The 21,200-nt window shown below is 36.1% G+C and overlaps 1 protein-coding gene and 1 long non-coding RNA gene across 2 annotated transcripts; one reads left to right on the top strand and one right to left on the bottom strand.

Moving 5' to 3' along the window:
* Positions 1-4,658: 4,658 nt before the first annotated feature.
* Positions 4,659-16,130, top strand: pde6b (phosphodiesterase 6B, cGMP-specific, rod, beta). The gene is made up of 23 exons (XM_042509400.1): positions 4,659-4,817; positions 5,031-5,342; positions 7,492-7,644; positions 9,539-9,628; positions 9,751-9,891; positions 9,995-10,069; positions 10,181-10,245; positions 10,659-10,725; positions 10,826-10,873; positions 11,008-11,157; positions 11,320-11,463; positions 12,157-12,222; positions 12,442-12,591; positions 12,676-12,783; positions 12,938-13,047; positions 13,770-13,857; positions 13,977-14,077; positions 14,205-14,312; positions 14,390-14,453; positions 14,547-14,621; positions 15,394-15,477; positions 15,690-15,843; positions 16,072-16,130. The coding sequence occupies exons 1-23, from the start codon at positions 4,659-4,661 to the stop codon at positions 16,128-16,130; spliced, it is 2,571 nt and encodes an 856-aa protein (XP_042365334.1).
* A 2,680-nt stretch (positions 16,131-18,810) lies between these two features.
* LOC121960267 lies at positions 18,811-20,950 on the bottom strand. The gene is made up of 4 exons (XR_006106952.1): positions 20,861-20,950; positions 19,684-19,738; positions 19,061-19,159; positions 18,811-18,901 (listed from the first exon to the last, which is right to left on the bottom strand). It is a non-coding gene; the product is annotated as an uncharacterized LOC121960267 (long non-coding RNA).
* Between the last annotated feature and the right edge of the window lie 250 nt (positions 20,951-21,200).

Here is a 21,200-nt window from a genome sequence, read left to right as displayed (position 1 = left end):
CCAAGTCGCCAGGATAAAGTGTTGGCATTGTATGTTCTATAAACCTTGACTATGTTACATTTGTTTGTTCTATATGTATCGTATCAACATTTCTAAAGTGAGGAGGTTGTATTGTATTGTGCATTTTACATATGAAATGTACAAACTTTAACATATTTGTAGTTTGTGGAAACACAACCAACATTTATTTTAGCCAACCTGGTCCCACTATCAGGGCATCAAAAAACATTGTTTTGGCTTCAAAAACAGACACACAATGAACCTATCAGCATCATTATTAGATGTCAAGAGCACCTAGTGTAAAGAGTATTAAAGTCTGCTCAGGGCGGATAGACGTGCAGGTCTTTTACCTAGACTAGTGTTGATGTCCCATGTGAAACTAAAAGTTAATGCTGTCATAAATCAAGTGAGTTGACTCAATTGACTACATCAGCTACGATCTTTTCTTTAGCTGCTGACCCCTTGCATCAAGACACAACAAAAGGCCTCTGCCCTGGCCTGAAAATATGACAAGTAGCAATGAGATCATGCTGTTCTAGCAATTAGGTTGGAGGTAGCCTGTAAGTGTGTCCAAACTTTCCAAATAAGAGGATGAACAACAGCACTGATAATACAGTTAGATAAGGGCATACATACACCATGCTATGTGTTAGAAGACTTTTACCACAAAAAAAGGACTACATTGGCAACTGATTTTAAATGTAATGACAAAAGTGAAAATTAGAATCAATAAAACTATAATAACAATAAACTATAACTAACTATCTCTCTCTATTGTGCATAAATGAATGCACCTACACACACAAGCTCTCTCTCACTCTGTCTCTCTTGGCCATGAACTTATGAACTCTCATTTGCTGGATTAACCCTGTTCACATGAGATCACCGCTGGCATAACACTGTATATCATGCAATAACATCCAAAGTCTTATTCACGTGCAAGCTCTGCTTTTCAACATTCATTTTCCTTGACTTAATTTAAGTTATTCAATCTGTTGCTTTTGTTAACTGCAGACTCACGCCACAGTGATAAACACGTTTCCTCATTGACGAAATAGACAGACAAGCCAATCAAGGCAGACAGGCTATTTTTTCCATTGACTGTGCTGTGCCGTACTATAATCCTACTTGTACAACCTGAATGGACAAAAATAGACTGTAGATTTTACATCACTAAATGCCACGACAGAGCATGCTCCAAACCTCAGGCCATCATCATCTGAATTTGATTGGCTGATAAATCTGATAGACCTGAGACAAGGCTAACACAGTGATTACATCCTCTGTTGACCATCATGACTGCTGTGTTTACTATTCAAGTGCTGTCACGTTCAGGGACTGTGCCAACATCCGCTGCCTAACACCTTAAGCTTGTATTGTAGATCCCATTCACAAAACATGGACGCATTTCCAGGCATTTAGGGCTGTGGCTATTTGTTTGGTATGTTGTGATGTAAAAAAAAAAAAAAAAGAAGAGAGATGTGAGTTTCAGGGTAAGAGTTTTTTGGGCCTTGGGATAGAAAGGTTAAGAATGATGATGTTTGATTAACTCATATTGTTTCTTTGCTAGGGTGCCTTTTTTGCTTTGTCTTTCCTCATTTACTGTCAGTCATAATAAAAGCATAAAATGCCCTCCAAAAATGATAAATAACCAGGACAGTATGTAGAATGTCAGTCAGCCACACTTGTAAGATTTGGTTAAATTATTATGTATTAGCCTATATGTGTGCCAACAGTCTTGAGAAGATTTCCAATTATGCAAGCAATATAATGTTTGCCAAAATGTCTGTGTGGGTGGACGGGTGCTAAAATATGGTTCTGCTTCCATCTTGTGGTTAATGGCAGCATTGCTACTGGTAAATTCACAGTATAGTGATATCATGGAGTAATAGACATCAAAATGGACAGTGACAATATACAGACAGTGAGGAAAAGCGTTGAAAAGCAACCACTTTAAACTAATCAAACCTATTCAGCAGAAATAAATCAAATATCAACATACACTCACACTGGATAACAATACAGAAAATATTTTGGCATAAACTAATGTACATTTATAGTGAAAGGTAAAAAATAGCCTACAGTAGTTCAAAGATTTTTAATCAATAAGATGTAAAGCTTTATTTTAGAATATTTTTTTCAAAGTTGAATGTTCTTATTGAGCACCACCTGGTGGCAACAAAAGCGATTTTAGTGGTATTGACTAATTTAGAAATAAATTTAATTCTGTATTAATACATGCCGTTTAAAAAAAACTTCGGTTACTGCTGTTATTTATCATTTATACACAATTTAAGGTCAGTGAAATGACAGGATTGAATAGTGAATAGTTTTAAATGCAATTAACGCAATTTTTTTGCATTAAGGTGCCTGGTCTAAAAGATAGTAGCCAAGCTGTAGTCATCATAAAATATGTGTATTATCTTCCACAGGCACACTGAACATTTCCGCCTTAAAAAACAAACAGACAAAAACCCCAACTTAATATTATATAAAATAAAGTCTTATTAATGTGGAGTTGAAACTGGTAATATTTGTTGTTATGTGTTTATTTTTTTTAAATTATCATTATTAATATTAATATTATTGTCATCATCATCATTATTATTATCATGCTTCCCATGTGTTTTATTTAAAGGGGATGGTAGCATATTTGGGCAAGAGCAGGCTTTCAGGGTCTTGAACATTAAACAAGTAGAACAACATGTAACAATGGACTTGCTCATTCAGAGCATTTGTGATTAAAGTCATGTTGTGCAATTGTGCCACCTATGCAGAAACAAATTTGAACATGTTACTCGAAAAAATAACCAGAACACATGAACAATTAAAAGCTGTCCATCTCTAAAAGCAATTTATCAGTAGGAATGTGAAGTTACTTTTTTTCTAAACTAAATTTAAAAAAAAAAAAAATTTAAAATAGTTTTAATTTCTCAGAATACAGTCATAGTTTCAATTTATAATTTAACTATTGGTTAGCACGTGTCAACAAATTTCACATTAGCCCCGCTCACATTTGACCCAAATTTGTGATGAAATTATGCCAGAATGATTCATCTCAGACTTTCAAATCTCATATCATCATTTAGCTTATTACCGTCACTCACTCTTTCTTTGTCGTACACACACACACACACACACACACACACACACACACAGACACACACACACACACACACTGGACCTGCTGTAATATGTTATAGTGGAAGCAGATTATCTATTTGACCTTTTGTTTAAGGTGTTTATGTAACCTTATTATAGACAGGTCCTCCCTACTCTAAATGAATTAACTTTCTTACAGAAGCACGAAACATGGCTCTTCTTCCACTTTGTGTCTGTTTGTTGTTGACAGTACTATCATACTGTATCACACATGTTAAATTACATAGTTTCTAGCATCCAGCCTCCTCAGGATATCACTTACTGTCAGTCTCTTAAATATGATAATGACAGTCATTGATGTGGAAACTGAGAAAGACACTGCGGGAAGACTGCATTACAGATTGCATGTAGAGAGAGATGGAGAGTTGGGGTGCTGAGATAATCAGCTAGTGTCCTAACTAAATAGGGCTTTATGCCAGATGAGGCCTTGTTTAATAAGGACTTAAAGAGCTTGTACAGGTAGACCTGCATGTGTGAGAGAGATAGAGACAGTATACTGTATGCTTAAACTGAAAAATAAAATTGGAGTTACAGAATAAACTAAAAATATTCAGGAATGTACAATGTGTATCTTATATTCCTTATTTTTTATCACATACTTGATAGGAAATTTACCAGAATTACAGGCATTACCAAACTGTGATTCCTTATTTTCCAAATTTAATTAGGAGTGTTATTCTTGTCTGCTTTAGGGTCTAAGTTGGAAGTAGTGTCATTTGGTCTGTGGTTGACATGTGCTGATTAGTTATATTGTTCGCTTTGCGCTGTTTTTACAAATATTTATGTAGACTAAAAGAGCTACATACATATCAAATTCAAATCTACATAAAGTGTTTACTTTGAAAATATATAAATATATTTTATCATTTGATGTAACAGTTAAACTGAGAATTCAAGAGTGCTGTGAAAAGAGAGATTGCATATCTCTCTCTTTGAGCAGCTTTTGTGTGAAATCTTTTACATGTAGTATGTTTTTAATATATATATTTTTAGATTTATTTGATCTAGCAGTGCCGTTACAAAGGTACTACATGTACTGCAGCACACGGCGGCTGGATGATTTGGCCCCAACATCCGTTACCAGATGATCAGCTGACAAGTTTAGCAAAGGCAGATCCCTGCTAACCTTCAGCACTATCTGCTGATGACAGAAGGATTGTTTGGATTCAGCCCTCTGCCTTCTCCTCAGGGCTCTCCCTCACTCAGTCCACTCATCCCACTAACGGGGGATTATTTTTTACCTGCATTTGAATGTGTCCACCTCTATTTTCCCCTTTTTTTCTGTGTAATTCCTGGGTAGGATTCTTTTCTTTTTCTTTAGGGGATTAGGTAGGTAAACTTGTAGCAGCGTCCCTAGTATTGCTTATTATTTTATTTCTATTCGACAAAGTTGGAATTAGCTCATTGGGGGCAGCATTGGACCAAGCAGGAGACGGTCACTGAACTGAAGAGGAAGAACACAGGAACATTTGGGAGAAGAGGAGGAAGAAGGAAGAATGGCTGCGCAAAAGGAAGATGTGGAAAAGTTCCTCCAAGAGAACCCTGCATTTGCTAAACAGTACTTTGCCAAGAAGATGAGCCCTGCTTCCATATCGAATGTGTCAGGACTCTCAGAGCAAGAGATCGACTTCAGCCAGCTCCAAGAGCTCAGCCAGGTAAGTTACATTATTTTACTATAAGTTTGTTAAGAAAAAAGGGGCAGATAGAGACTCATGATCAAGTTTTGCCATAGTTGAGCAGGCTGAGTTACCCCATGTAAACCTTTTCATATAACCTCTGACAAATTTCAGTATTTATTTAAGTCCTGATCTTCTCTAGGCCTACTGAAAGCAAATTCTTAAAAAGGGGGTTTTCTTGCTCTGTTTAAGGTTGAAGAAAGCCAAATCATGTATGACCTGATCAAAGACATGCAGGAGAACATCAATGTGGAAAAGGTGGTGTTCAAGATACTGAAGAGAATCAGTGCGCTCATCCACGCAGACCGTTGCAGCTTGTTCATGTACCGGCAGCGGAACGGCATTGGAGAGCTCGCCACGAGGCTCTTCAATGTCAACACAGAGGCGGTGCTGGAGGACTGTGTGGTGCCCCCGGATTCTGAGATTGTCTACCCACTAGACATGGGAATAGTCGGCAACGTGGCTCTGACCAAGAAGAGTGTTAATGTGAAAGACGTCTCAGAGGTAAGAGGGGAATGGAATAAAATGCACCAAAGCTCAGTTATCATAAAGTTAGAGTGATCAAGGTCTTACTGGTTGGAGTGCAGATGTTGAGCATATCTGCATTGCTGTCTGTCAGTGTTGTTTATGATAATACCATCAGATGGCACCACACCCTTCAATTTTCAAATCTCACACACGTGGCTTTAACTAACAATTAAAAGTTTATCTTCTTGACAGTTAAATCTTAATCTCATAGGAAGCAAGCCCGTTTCTGAAAGCCATTGTAGCTTGTAAGAGTGACATAATTAACTCAATTAAATGTGACTCAGCCGCTTTGTGCTCTAAGAAGTCGTGCTGAAAATATGACATGCAGATAAGACAAAACTGCACTTGGCACAGTTTTATGTAAAAATATAAGTGCGAAACACAAAAAAACAGCATTGAGGTTATTGTGAGGGAATCTTTTCATATTTTCTTATGTTAAGAAAAGTTGCAGCAAGGCTTTTCCATATTTATCCTTTGGTATGATTCCCTCAAATATATCTGGTTCTTATGTACAGTTTGGGGCAATTTTGATAACTGGGCAAAATTGGATTTGTGTATGCTTTTTGCATCGACATAATGATGTTCCAAGGACAATCAAAACTCAGCACAACTAGCATGCTGCTGAAGGAATACGCTGGAGAATATTCTTGTCCCCAGAAGTAATCCCAGTGATGCGGATACCGTTCAAACCTAAAAATAGCATGTGAAATAACATGTCGCAGATGGACAAGCATTCATAAGTTGTGTTTGAAAATGGCAATAAAGCTATGGTGTCCATGGCAACTGAATTGTTCTTCTCAGTTGAGACATGGTTTTAATTTCACAAAGTCACATTTGTGGTTTCATATGACAGTTAAACTGATTGAATTAATGAAATAATAAAGGGCAACATTTAAATTGGGACTGGGCAATATATTTATATTATATTGATATTGTGATGTGAGACTAGATACCACCTTAGATTTTGGATATCATAATATATAAGTGTTTTTACCAGGTTTTAAAGGCTGCATTGCAGTAAAATGATGTGATTTTCTGAACTTACCAGTCTCTTCTAGCTGTTCTGTTTTTTGCCTGTACCCATGTAGTCATTATATCACACATTACTGATGATTATTTCTCAAAAGTCTCATGAGAGCACCTATAGTCATTTCTACAATATTGACTCAATTTCAAAGTATTTGGTCAAAAAATATTGTGATTGATTTGATTTTTTTTCCATACGTATATTTAACTGTAACTCCATCAGATGTAGTGTTTGAGTTTGCCATGGCCTTACTGAATCTGTATGTTTCCATGAATTATATTGTGCTTTAAACCTATCATAGCTGCAGACAAGTGAAGGAAGAGTTAGAGACATGTATCTATACTTGACCAAGTGAGAGTGTAAATCCCCTTGTCAGACATAATCCAGTTATTTCCAGATCCCATCAGCCTCTGCTCTAGCTGTGGATTAGACGCTTCTGGCATTTAGTCAGCAGTCAGCAGGAATCTAAAACAGATCAAAACAAGTTTAATTGACACTGCCTTCATACACACTAAACTAATACTAAAGGGGAGACGTTAAAGGTGAATCACCATGAAACTTCCCCAATCAATTACTTACATTGAGACAATTTTTTTAATCAAAAGTTTTCTAAAATTTTATATTTATTTTGTTAGATAAGCATTATCTAAGCATTATGCACTTTTTGCATACATTTTCAGAACTGATATCTGAACTAAAATAAATGCCTAAATGTTAGTTTTGGGACACTGTCTTTATGTCAATCTGAAAGAAAATGTTTAATGGATTAATTAAGTAATTTGTCATTTGGGTTACTGGTTCAGTCCAAACTTTAATACTTTAGAGGCCTAGAACTACCTACCTACCAAAAAAGACAATCAGTCTCTGTCATAGAAGTACTAAATTGGAGGCAGTTAATGTTTCATATCTCAATAAAGATTAGGAACAAGAGTACAATAACTGCATATTACACAAGCAATAAATGTAATTTTGGACCAAATGTCTCCTTCAAAACATTTTTCCTTTGACGTATGCAATAATAGCAGTGAAAGCAAGCAATGAAAGTCCTGCAAGTATACTTCATATTTACACTCAAAACCTGCATTTTCTGTCTTTTAGAACCAACACTTCAGCTCATTTGTGGACGAGCTCACAGAATATAAGACTCAAAACATTCTGGCTGCGCCCATCCTCAACGGCAAAGACATGGTGGCTGTGATCATGGCTCTGAACAAGACCACAGGACCACATTTCACTGCTGAGGATGAAGATGTGAGTCCTGCAACTTTATTAGCACTGATGCACAAATCGCATACAGCTAAAGCCCATATAAGGTTAGAGCAATACACTGTGACGTACAGAGGCCTTACCAAAGACATCAGGGTAAATGATCAGCATAAACTATTGCATAGAAACTGTTTCTAAGACCTAAACTAAGTCTTATATATTATATCAAATTTCTATGACAACTCTTAAAGACAGCTGCCATCAGTATGTCACTACAGCTGGGAGGGAATTCCCTTCAAGACGAGTGGTTGATCATTAAAGTCTCTACGAGTGGCATCAGTGTGTGTTCAACATATGCTAGGTCATTAATCCCAATTAAGAATAAACTAAGCTTCAAAAATGAAATAAGCTTGAGGTGGTCAAGTCAGTTATGGACTTAGATCTACAGCAGCTTAAAGACTTTAGAATGATCACTAATAAATGGTAAATTCATATTTAATTAAACATTAGTTAAAAGTTACTTTACTGCTGACAACCAATGAAATAATCAATAATGTTTGCTATTCATTAGCAATGCCATAATTTCTTATTTCCTTCATTTCTTTTAACATTTCATAGGCTATATAAAGTATGATCACAGAATGATATGTAAACCATTCAGAAATATTTTGTAAAAAACCTATACAAATTAATTAAATTAAAAATTAATCTGTAGATTGATCTACAAACATTATTTGAATGCCTGCATTTTTTTAATGAACCTTTTATAATCATCAGTTGCAACTGTATAATAGCCATCTCAATAATGTTTAGACAGTTAACAAACCAATTATTAACAAATACTTTATTTAGTACATAAAATGCTATAATATGTGCAACAATTAACCATCAAAATATTATACATTATAACACTACTTATAAACAGTAAACAGTACTAATGATCATTATAACTATTTTAAAATAAAACAATAATTTACTAAAGTTTATTCTACTATCAATTCACCATTTATTAATGATGTTATTATAAAGTGTTGTTCACATAATTAACAGCATGGAACCATAGGACTGGTTGTGATATCATTAACATAAATAAATAAAAGCTTAGTACAGTGTATAATCTGTTTGACAGCAGCAGATATCAAGATATGCTCTGTAGCATTCAATAGCATATACTTCAGAAGGAATATTGCTATAAACAATTATAAATAAATACACACTTCATAGTGCATTTAATGCATTTTTTAATTGTATTTGTATTTGTCAAGGGTGTTATCTATGTGAGTATTGTCATTACCTTTCAAATGAACCTATAAAGAATATTCAGACATGTCTGTTGTTTATGAAGTCATTAAATGTCAGTGTTGCTTTTAATACATATCCAAGATGAGAGTCTAATATGAACAGATAATGGAAGAAACTAAAGAAGGATAAAAGAAAAAGTGTGTACTCGAGTCCACTCGAGTGGAGATAGAAAAATGACAAAAGTGGTTCATTAGAGATGAAGAAACTCAATGGTTTGTTGACGATTTGTAAAAAAAAGAAAAACCCCAAAAAAACCAACATGTGTAACAGTAGTTATAGTTTTGTCATGATGTTTAGTAATTAGAATTCTGAAGTAAACTTTTAGTCGTGTCTGTTTTGCAAACTGTGGTTTTAATACTTTACGGATGTTTACTTTGTATAGTCAGCTAATCAGTGAGGGTTAGGTTTAGGGTTATGTGTCAAAGCACAGATCATGTTCACTCAGCTGAGATCAATTTTACTCGTACAGTATTTTCTGCAATGAGCAAAGAACTTGCTTGATCCAAACTGATGTGGTATTTCGGGGCCAATTTAATTTGCCCACCATGTTTTCTACCATAATATATCCTGTATGTTATTTGTCATGTGTTGTAACATATACTTATATTGCTCTCTTTTCTCTTGTTTGTCCTTTTAGCTTTTTTTGAAGTATCTGAAAATTGCCACACTAAACTTGAAGATCTACCACCTGAGTTACCTCCACAGCTGTGAGACACGTAAAGGACAGGTGAAGGAAGTTACCCCACATGTTTTAATAGAGAGTTTTTACCCCACTCAGATACAGAATTATTGCCTGAACACCGAACTGCATGCTTCACATGACTGCTGTATGTGCGTTATGTTCCCTAGTTGCTGCTCTGGTCTGCCAACAAGGTGTTTGAAGAGCTGACAGACATTGAGCGACAGTTTCACAAGGCCTTGTACACAGTCCGAGCCTACCTCAACTGTGACCGTTACTCTGTCGGTTTACTAGACATGACAAAGGAGAAGGTATCGCGTCTTTAATTTAACATCCCATGTTTTGCGTTCATGCATTTGTCACCATGAAGCACTGACTTTTTCTTTGCATTTTTTTTTGTCTATGTTCTCACAGGAGTTCTTTGATATTTGGCCAGTGTTGATGGGAGAGCAGGCACCTTACTCTGGCCCTGTTACTCCTGATGGCAGGGTACTTTTTTTAGTTTTTACTTTATGTATCCAGCATTATTGTCAACACTGCTTGGCAGTAGATACTTTGTCTCTGGTCTTTTCTTAAATATGTTTTATTTTTTTCTTCCAGGAGGTAATCTTCTACAAAGTGATTGATTATATACTACATGGCAAAGAAGACATCAAAGTAATACCGTGAGTAAATCTTTTTCATTTGACTCTTTGTTTTAGCACAATAATTAATAATTGCTAATTAATTAATATTTAAACAACAAAATACTAAAAAATCACCCCTTGTAATTTAAAGCTTGAGGGCATAACTTTTACATATAAATGAACGTCCGTTACACTCTGAAAGAAAACTATTTGTTTTAACTTTAAAAAGTAGGCGTCCGAGTTGCCTTAAAATTTTAAATTGACCGAATCTGAGAAGACAAATTGAGGTAATTTTGTCGTGATTCAACTTGGGGGGTTCCACTTTTCTGCTCTGAAGTTATTTATAAACATTAATAACACAGCAGAGAACAGGGAGCACTACCCCAATCCCAGTTTGGACACAATCTCTGCTAGTTTCTGCTAACTTTTCTACTTGCCCATCTGACACACAGCAATCCGCCTGCAGATCATTGGGCCCTGTGTAGCGGCCTGCCTACTTACGTAGCTGAGAGCGGTTTTGTGAGTTTCTTTTTATTAAATTACCATCAAGCTGTTGCATCAGTTGGACACCAAATGAATGCCAACACGATCAATCTTTTTTTTTATTTGTGCTCTTCAGATTTGTAACATTATGAATGCAGCTGCTGACGAGACGTTCGAGTTTCAGGTAATAGACTTACGACGGCTATATTCATTTGAAAAGCTAAAGCGTAAACTTTCCAAAAATCAGTCCAGAGATGTTCAGAGTTGTTCATGTACCAGACCTATGAAATGTTTTTGCTTGTTGCCCCAATGTTGCAGACTGAGCCACTCGATAGCAGCGGGTGGACCATAAAAAACGTTCTCTCACTGCCAATTGTCAACAAAAAAGAAGAGATAGTTGGAGTGGCCACTTTTTACAACAGAAAAGATGGAAAGCCTTTTGATGATCAGGATGAGCAGCTCATGGAGGTATATTAACATGAATTCTGCTACTTAATTAAAGGCTATTATCTAGCACAGGTTATCTTTGTAGGACAGTCTACCAAGCTTTTAAACATGGACTTTTCCTGTGAATGATCTTCTCCTGATACCTACTGTGCATATTGTGCTGATCTTGATCCCTGTTTCCAGGCTTTGACACAGTTCCTGGGTTGGTCTGTTTTGAACACGGACACTTACGACAAGATGAATAAGCTGGAGAATCGGAAAGACATCGCTCAAGACATGGTGCTCTACCATGTCAAATGTCGGGATGATGAGATTCAGAATATCCTGGTCAGTACTGTATCATCTTTTTCCACCTTTTGATTAATTAATTAATTATTGATACTGGATATTCAGAGAAGCTTTAGCTTTATCTAAAACTCCAGTGTACACTATCAGCACATTTTAGCCTTTCTATGATTTTTCATCACAATACTTGCATTTAAGAAATTATTTGAAATTTAAACTAGCCATTGGCCCCTAACAAGGCATCCGAAAGGGTCTAGTATCTATGTTACACACTGTATTTTCAGTATGAGGACTTTTAACTATGGATGGATTACTGAACAAGCCTACTGGGCTACAGGTTAAGGGGCCATCAGGGGGGTCTAGGTTTTCAAACTGTCACATGCCGACCATGAACAAACTTAATATGACCACAAAGAGACACAGAATGACTATTAAGTGACACAAATAAAGACAGAAAATTACCTCAAAGACAAATGCCTACAAAAAGACACAAAACAACCCTAACCCTAACCCAAAGGGGGAAAAAAAGATGCATAATGGCTACAAAGACACGCAAAACAACAACTCAGTTTGTGTGTCTTGCTACTATGTTGGAAAGGTGGTGGTGCCCTTTGCATATATGTAACCAGGAACCCATTGTTTAATAATTCGCCCATGCCTATAACTGCATCTATACTTGTACTTATTATTTAGTCAAGGCTTACTTTTAACCACAATGTTTCTTCATCTCCTTAGAACACCAGAGAACTCTATGACCTTGAACCCCGAGACTGTGAAGAGGAGGAGCTGCTAGCAATCCTGGTAAGACTGAAACTGTAATTCAGTGGTCAGGCATGTAATTCATACCCTAGGTTACCCTTGAGGAGTAAAAATATTTGAGTAATTCAAATAAATGAGTGTTACACTTTGGTTATGTGAAAATAATGTTCAGGCAGAGCTGTCTGTCTGCCACTCACTTATACGTATGTGCTGTGTACTTTGTTCTTATCTTACACTGCTTTTGCTCTCATTTCATCTTAGAAAAAAGACCTACCTTCACTTATCAAGAAGTTTGAGATCTACGAGTTCCGCTTTTCAGATTTTAACTGCTCTGAGATGGACCTTGTGAAGTGCGGGATCCAGATGTACTATGAAGTTGGGGTGGTCAAGAAGTTCCAGATCCCTCAAGAGGTTATCTAGACACACACACAAAACATAATTGTGATTAATTACAAAGCATTAGGTCTTTGTGATTGAGTAGCTCTCTCATCACAGGTGCTGGTTCGGTTCATGTATTCACTCAGTAAAGGCTATAGAAGGATCACCTACCACAACTGGCGTCATGGCTTCAACGTGGGACAGACCATGTTCACACTCTTGACAGTACAGTTATTTTCTACTCTGTTTGCAATAGAAGCTATTTAATTTCTTTAAGCATTATGTTGATTTCAATGCACGAAAGTCTAAAAAAAGGAAAACTACCATAAAATGTAATATATTTTTTTTGATCACTTTCTGTGTGTCTCTGTGTGCTCAGACGGGAATGCTGAAACGGTATTACACTGACCTGGAGGTAATGGCCATGATAACTGCCGGCTTCCTGCATGATATTGATCACAGAGGGACCAACAACTTGTACCAAGTCAAGTGAGTGCTGTTGGAAACTTTTCAGCTTCCTTGTGTCCAACCTATACTTTGCAAAACTACATCCAAAGCTAAGTGTGCAGAGAATCAGCTCCCTTGAGAGAGGTCCAGTAACAAAACTGCTGCTTCTTAATGCCATAATAATGCAGAATGATGATTTTATGCTGTAGGTGTACACATATAGCCAACCTTATTGTCATTATCTAATATAGGATTGATGACATATAAATACATATTTATATGTCTTTTTTAAGCATAGGATAGGCTGTTTGTTATGCCGTTGCCTTCACCCAAGGAAAATGCTATTGTAATGGTCCGGCAACTTTCCTAAAGAATATTATTTTTAATAAATGACGTTTTGTAGGCTGATGTGCAAGCATACCATTTGAAAACATCACTTTGGGCTCTCTGAAAAGGGCATGTTTCATTATTTTCTGACATTCTGTTAATAAAATGATTAATCAATCAATGGAGAAAATGATGGGTAAATTCATTGATGATGAAAATAACCAGTAGTCACAGCCTCAGTCATAGCGCAGTTGAAAGGGGATACTATGTTTTGACAGTTTGTAATAAATAGGTCAATACATGCCAACAACACCTTGGTATTATCATCCAAATTTAACCGCCCTACATGAGTACTGAAGTCTAGAAACTGATGGTAACTGCTCTTAATCTCATGTTTAATTCTGTTCAAATCTGAGGAATTTCATTTGTGCCGACAGATCTGGTAACCCTTTGGCAAAGCTACATGGCTCCTCCATCTTGGAACGACATCATCTAGAATTTGGAAAGTTCCTCTTAGCTGACGAGGTGAGAAAAAAGAGCTGAAATAGTGAATAACTAACTTACACTTTGGAGGAGGTGAAAAGGAAGCAAATTCAGCATTCACTAACGATGACTGACGGCCATCCCTCTCATCCCATCTACAGTCATTGAATATCTACGTAAACCTTAACAGACGACAGGTAGAACATGTGATCCATCTCATGGACATCGCCATCATCGCTACTGACCTGGCTCTGTATTTCAAGTCAGCACGATCTCTTACTGACTCACTTTATTCCCTCAGTTTGCTTGTTCTCTTATCTTTACACTGTAAAAAGCATTTAACGATAAATTGTTTAAAAAAAAAACTGCCTCTACTTGTACCTTGCTAGGAAAAGAACCATGTTCCAGAAGATTGTGGACCTTTCACACACATATGAGGATGAAAAGAAGTGGGTTGACTTCATGTCTCTAGAAACAACCAGAAAAGAAATTGTCATGTGAGTACAGCAAGCACGTACGTATGTAGCTCTTTGTTCCTTTAAATTTCTCTGATCCTCTACTTAAATGTTTTCAGGGCTATGATGATGACTGCATGTGACTTGTCAGCTATCACCAAGCCTTGGGAGGTACAGAGCAAGGTGAGAAGCATAAAAATTTAATAAATGTGCTATCTAATAAGTGATTTACTTTTAAACAGATGACTGTGTGTGTGTGTGTTTTTTTTTTTTCAGGTTGCCTTGTCAGTAGCAGCAGAGTTTTGGGAGCAGGGTGACCTGGAGAGGACAGTACTGGAACAACAACCTATTGTGAGTATACAAATAGTTAGCGTGTATGTGTAAATTTTTTCTGTTTGAAAATGCATAAATGTGAAAGCACACATTAGTATATGTACATAACTACTTACGGTTATCTGGGGGTGTGATCCGTCAAATCATTTTCATGAGTTATCATTTCATATATGACATTACATTATGTCTACTTTTATTTGACAAACAAGGAACTTTAAAATATCATATTAAAGTAGCAAATGCTCACACTGGAGAATTGATTATTTTTGGCATTTTTGCTTGAAAATCTTCATTCAATTAATTATTTATTTAAGCAATTGCAGATAAATTTTCCATAGTATAATATGAAATATCTGGCATTTGGTGTTACAAACATTGTCAGATTTGTTTTTTTTAAATCTGTTGTATATATTTGCTTGCTAAGCAAGCAAATATATACAACTATCCAGTGGCCTCTTTTCAACATATGGAATGACAAGGGGTGTAGACACTGTTGAAACTGTTATGTTTCTGTAAAGTCAGAAACCAGTGGATTTGGCTTTTTAGTGCATGTTAACCAGACTACAACTCCTGCACAGCTTTCTACCGAACTAGACGGATAAATAACACTACACGTAAGACACTTATAAATTCACAAAAAGGAATGCAAACTTCTTAGAAACCAAGAAAAATGGTTGATGTCAGTCAGGTGTTTAGGAACAACAAACCACTACCTATTGCTATTGTTATTGATTTCCTGGATGTATATGATGTTTTGAGTGCCTTAAATAATTTCTGTCGAACCCACCAGCCCATGATGGACAGAAACAAAGCAGCAGAACTGCCAAAGCTGCAGTGTGGTTTCATTGACTTTGTCTGCACGTTTGTCTACAAGGTAATATTTAATATTTCATTTTGACAGATAATTTGCACAGTACACTCTTTTTCAATTAACATAAAGCATATAGTTTATTCATACATATATGTGTGCATATTTAGAGGTTTCCTGCAGGTCTAACAAAATAAAAGCTATCTGCTGACTTTGTTTTCATCTTTGCACACTTGTTTTTTATTAACATGTAATTTGTCTGACCCTTTGACTCTCAGGAGTTTTCTCGCTTCCACCCACAAATCCAGCCCATGCTGGATGGCATCCTGAATAACAGGAAAGAGTGGAATGCTAAAAAAGAAGAGTATGAGGCTACACTCAAAGTCCTAGAGGACCAGAAGGCTGCTAAAGAGGCAGCTGCAGCCAGTAAAGGTGCAGTGATTCTTTTGATTAATCACACAACTGTGAAATGTATCAGAATAGCTGCAGTGATGTTTGCTCTGGTTAGTTAGTTACTTAGTATGTGCCATTGTGTGTCGTTTATGTAAAGTACCAACCAACATCCCAAGTTACTGTGTTAGCCAGAACACATAAACAAGCCTAAATGCTGTGTTGCTGTTCCTTAAATATATTGACTTTTATGTGATTTTGTCTTACCAGCTGCTGCAAACAACCCCAGTGGTGGAGGCTCAGGCTCCAAGACCTGCTCAGTGTGCTAAAAGGTCAAAAAGCCGTGCACACAATGGGACCGCTCATGACAGACGACTTGAGAATGACCTGAACACCACAGCCAGTCACTCTGTCTCACTGCCGAGGAAGAAAATGCAATAATGTCAAGAAGACGGATACATGAGTGAATGCACAGCGCCATAGTATTTCTTTGCAAAAACTGGTTCCTATCAGAAAAGAAACACTTGAACACGGAGAAGAAGAGCAATATTTGATCTATAAGGGACACTAACCAGGTGAGCCAAAAAAACATTGGTCATGATCTTCTTCTACTTTAATGGAAATATGAGGATTAATGTTAGTTCAGATGGTGCAAAGATATTGCAAAGATGTTGCATGCACGTGTGTGTGATTGTTTGTTTTGGGAAACACAGCAAAAATGAGAGGATAAAACTTGTGCATAAATCTGTGTAGTGATAAGTGATACCTATGTACAGTATATAAAATGTAAGTGAACATACTATTCAAGTAATTCTGTGCTGAAAAGCCCAAGTCACTGTAGATTGTATATCATGTTTTGAGCTGTTTTTTTAAACATACTATATATTGTGCATTAATGTAATATTTATTTAGATTTTCAGAATGTACATTCAGATAGAACTATAATTGAACTACTGTACATATACATTTAAAATAATTGAATTTTCTTCCTTCCAGTCACGAATGAGTTTGTTTACCTTGACTGTAGAGAGCCAAAGGTAGACTGCTACAGTAAAAGATGCATATTTTATAAAAAGTATTACTTTAAATACTGAAGGAGATGCCATAGAAATTTAGGTAAGACAAACCCGCAGTTGCTTAATCATGATGCCTTCAAACTGAAAAGAGTAGCTGAGAATGTTATTACATTTCATTCAAATACAATTGTCTTCTTAATTAAGAACATGTTGAAGCTATGGTGAAATTAGCTGGTAACAGATAAGACTAACTTTGCTATTGAATGAATGATCATACCTCAGTGGTAACCATCTTTCTGCAACGGTTGCAAAATGTTACCACTTATTAATCCCTGATGGAAATTCATCTTCAGCAATCAGCTTAAACAGGAGCAAGGGTCAGCCCTAGCACACCACCCAAGGACCAAGTCCAGTTCTGAGGCCAGTGTCGTGTTACAGGGCAATAATAGGAGTATTTATAATAGCTAAAAATAATATTACATGATGTGAGAGGAAAGGGAAAACTTAATAAACACAAATGTGGAGAACAAGTAAATTTCTGCAGACAGAACTGTTTGAATCAGTGCTAAACAACTTCTTGTAATGACCTGTACATACATTTACTTCCTCTTTGTAAATATATATTTAAAAAAATATTTTTCTAGTAATATAGATGCTTATTTTTTTTAATAGTGGGATTTGTAAGCACCGGTAAATAAATCATCAAGCAATTTCATATTCACTTAAATTATTGAAATATCTTTTTTTTTAAATCATGCTTGCCTCCATTTATTGATTTACAAGTATTTCACATATGGAAAGAAAGATTGGATGAATCCGCAATGATTGAGTAATATTAGGTAATAAATGTACCTCAAGATGCTGCAAACTTAATATTTTTAAATAGACTTAATTTTATGAACAGTATGTTAAAGCTTGCCTCTCTAAGTGCTCCATGTATACAATGACGACCCAAATAAAGCAAATGTATTTTTATGAGCTAACTGAGTGAATTACTTGGCTGGGATACTAAAACTAAAACTTGCTAACAAACCAGAAATTACAAACTTGATACTCACTGTTAGACCAGTTTGGTAACTCACTTTTTCTCCCCTGACTAAACTTAGCCACTGCTTGTTGTAGATATATCACAAGTTTAACTTTTTGAAAACAGAGTAATTTTGTTTGAGAATCACATGCAGCAAAATCAAATGTAATAAGACCTCATCTACAGTCAATTGGCCATCATACTTATTTTGCAATAGAATGTGCTCGCCTATATAATGGTATGAGGTAAGAGAGTTCATAATGAAGGTTATAATATTACACAACACGAGTCCTGAGGGGACACTTCTGTCCACACTGCACTTTCTACTACTGGTGCCTGACCCCAATCCTGGGATTGCTGCTAAACTAGGCCAGGATTACTACCATGCTCTTTCCCCAGGCTCATCTCCTACTGAAGGACAGCTACACACACAAACACACAAACAAACACACACCCACCCACACACACACACACACACACACACACACACAAAGGCGCTCAAGTAACAAGACGTATGTGCTATAGTGTCTTACAGACAACAAACTACACCTGAAGAATAACTTTAAAAAGATAACCTTCTTAATCAATATTAAACCTTCATAAAATTGATTAATTAAATCTGGAGTTACATCACTTTTCTTGTGCTGCTGAGAGATGTCTGGCAAATTGCAATTAATAGATTAAGGAAATTATTTTTAAAAAGCTAGGAAAAAGACAAAACTGTATTTATAGTTTATGATCATGATTACATATTTTTAATTATGTTTGATTATTATTGTAATCTTTAAGCCCTTTTGTGGGTATTCTTTTCCTTTTAATTTATGTATTCATTTACTCATTTTCAAGTGATTTTCTTGTACTTTTTACTAATTTCTTTCTAATTTTTGGGGCCCCCTTGCCCACACACACACACACACACACACACACAAACACACACACACACAACACAAGACAAAAACATTCTGATTATTACTTGAAAAATAATTGTGTTTATTGAGTTTGGAACATAACGTCACAGGTCCAGAGACCGTTCATTTGAGGATGGTGTCTGAATTTGCTGCAGAGAGGAGAGAGAGAATAAGAGGAGAAAACGTGATTAAGACATGTTGTGGACAAAATGTTTAAACTTGTGATGCCTTATTGGAATAAACAACAATACATGTGGTGTGTGTTTGACAAAAAGAGAGACAGGAATGAGGAGTGGGTCCTGTGTTACCTTCAGACAGTTGTTTGTAGATGCGCTCCTGCTCCTCTCTGACCTTCTTTTCTGCTTCCTCAATCCTCCTCTCCTCCTCAGCAATGGGTTTTAAGTATTCTGAACAAGAAAACATCACAAAAGATAATTATTTCTTAACAAATCCTGAACATTTGTATTTTACAAAACATCCAAATGGCAGAGAGGTCATGAACACCTAGGTACAGGTAGTAAATTTTATTTGTGGATTTTAAGTAAATTTTTAGTCACATTTTTCAGTGCATTCCCTTAACCTTGTACTTATCAATACTGATTAATATCAATTAATATCAAATGATATGATTCATTTGTATACCTCCCCACTCTAAGGTTTTCAGGCGGTCACTGGTATTGTGTACACTGTGTTTTTCACACACTGGTTTTCTAAACCAGGGAACTTTGTTAAGTAACACTAGAGTTGAATTTTAATCTCACTAATATAACAGAGAGGGGTCTTTTGAGAATCCATATATAAGGAGGTATTTTAATAATATTCATCTGTTATGTTAAGAGCTAGAGAACTATAGTTTTCTCTTATTTTTGTTTCCCTTAACTTTTGACAGACTGACAGACACATCTTGGCACATGCACAGATATTAACTTACCAAACCTCTGTTTGCCATAGAACATGCCGAGCAGCAGAGCGGACCACCTGGCCGTCTGAAATCAAAGCAATTTAAAGTTGTTAACTACTGAAAAATAACTAACTCAGGTTAATGTGTAAACTAAGACATGTAAGCAAGACCACTGTTAATAGTTTTATTTCAACAATGTTTTTTTTGTACTTCAATTATTAAATCATCATAAAAATATACAAAAGCATGCAGTACAGTTAATAGCAAGAACAAGTGCATACTTACAAATTAACAAGAGATTTTTAATGCTTTGTAAATGACCAGTGTCCTGATGGCTTGTGATTTTTCAGTCCTTTTAGTGTTTCAAGTACAGTTTCAACAAACACATGAAGTGCTGGATATTGGATTTCCTGTCAGACTATTTGCATTTGTAAACTGAAAACTTCTCATAAAATATGACATTCAAAATAAACACATCTGTCCAGATATTTTTTTTTACATTATAAAAAAATAACACCTATTTTCTGTAAGTTAATCTTAGTTCCACACAACATGTCAAAACAGATTTTTACATAAACAAATTCACAAAATAAATGCATAATTGTTTCTGTGTCATTATCATTATAAAAATGGTTTGTTGAACTTTAACAATGTTGAAGATTTATATTGCGACATATCATTGGCGTGACAGTTAGTTTTAAACAATACTAGCTTGCCATTTTTCAGATTTTTTGGGGGTCTTTAACAATACCCAGGGTACTTTCACCGCACAAAAGTAACGCTGGACAACTGTAACGTTACACAAAACCTTTACATTAGCCACGATAAGGAGCGAAGTTCACATTTCTCTGACCCTTCTTCTACAGCGGATAACTATATTAGCCTCGTGACTGAAACAACAAACTAAAATCAATGTAGCGCTACAACTAGAAAGGATAATCACAAATTTTGCATCATACAGATGTGGAAGATGCTGCAGATTTTCACCTACAGCTGTGTTTGAGGGAAACTGTTCACCTGTTCAGCCTGTCAATGTCATAGCTAGCAAACATTAGCTAACATGCTACCAAAACAAAAGACACTAACGCCAGTTTGACAAATGGTACACGTAATGAGAGAAAAGCAGGCGTTTTAAATTAAATTATTTAATTCAAATTGGCAACTGCACATCGGTATCAATTCTCAGGGGCAAATAAGGTGTTATTACCTTGATCAGCGGCGACACGGCGACTGGAGGAACCATGGTGAAGCGAGGAAGTGACTTCCGGTACAGGGCGGAAGTTTGTACTTTTATTTTTTATACCTGACATGAGGGGAAAGTTAAAGCTATATTTTTAGTGTTAGCTAGACGTTGTTTTCCGAAATGTAACATTTTCTGCGCGTTTTTACCCGTATTTCTGTCTTTTTCCCTGCAAACAATGGACTAAAGCAACAGACGCTAACACAGTTTCAGCGTTGATTCACCAGCTTCGCAAGGTAATGAGGCTCAAACTGTTAGCAAATAAATGCGCAATTAGCTTAATTAACACACAGCTACTGAAATAAAC

This window comes from Plectropomus leopardus, chromosome 20 (genome assembly GCF_008729295.1).
Source record: "Plectropomus leopardus isolate mb chromosome 20, YSFRI_Pleo_2.0, whole genome shotgun sequence".
NCBI lineage: Eukaryota > Metazoa > Chordata > Actinopteri > Perciformes > Serranidae > Plectropomus > Plectropomus leopardus.
Note: the sequence above shows the minus strand (reverse complement) of the source record. Positions and strands in the feature narration are given on the sequence as shown.

Bases quoted from the DNA above. Each gene is read 5' to 3' on its own strand.
- pde6b (XM_042509400.1), top strand. From the start codon at position 4,659: ATGGCTGCGCAAAAGGAAGATGTGGAAAAGTTCCTCCAAGAGAACCCT. The intron at 9,892-9,994 runs GTATCGCGTCTT...ATGTTCTCACAG, and splicing joins TAGACATGACAAAGGAGAAG to GAGTTCTTTGATATTTGGCC. The intron at 14,622-15,393 runs GTGAGTATACAA...CGAACCCACCAG, and splicing joins TACTGGAACAACAACCTATT to CCCATGATGGACAGAAACAA.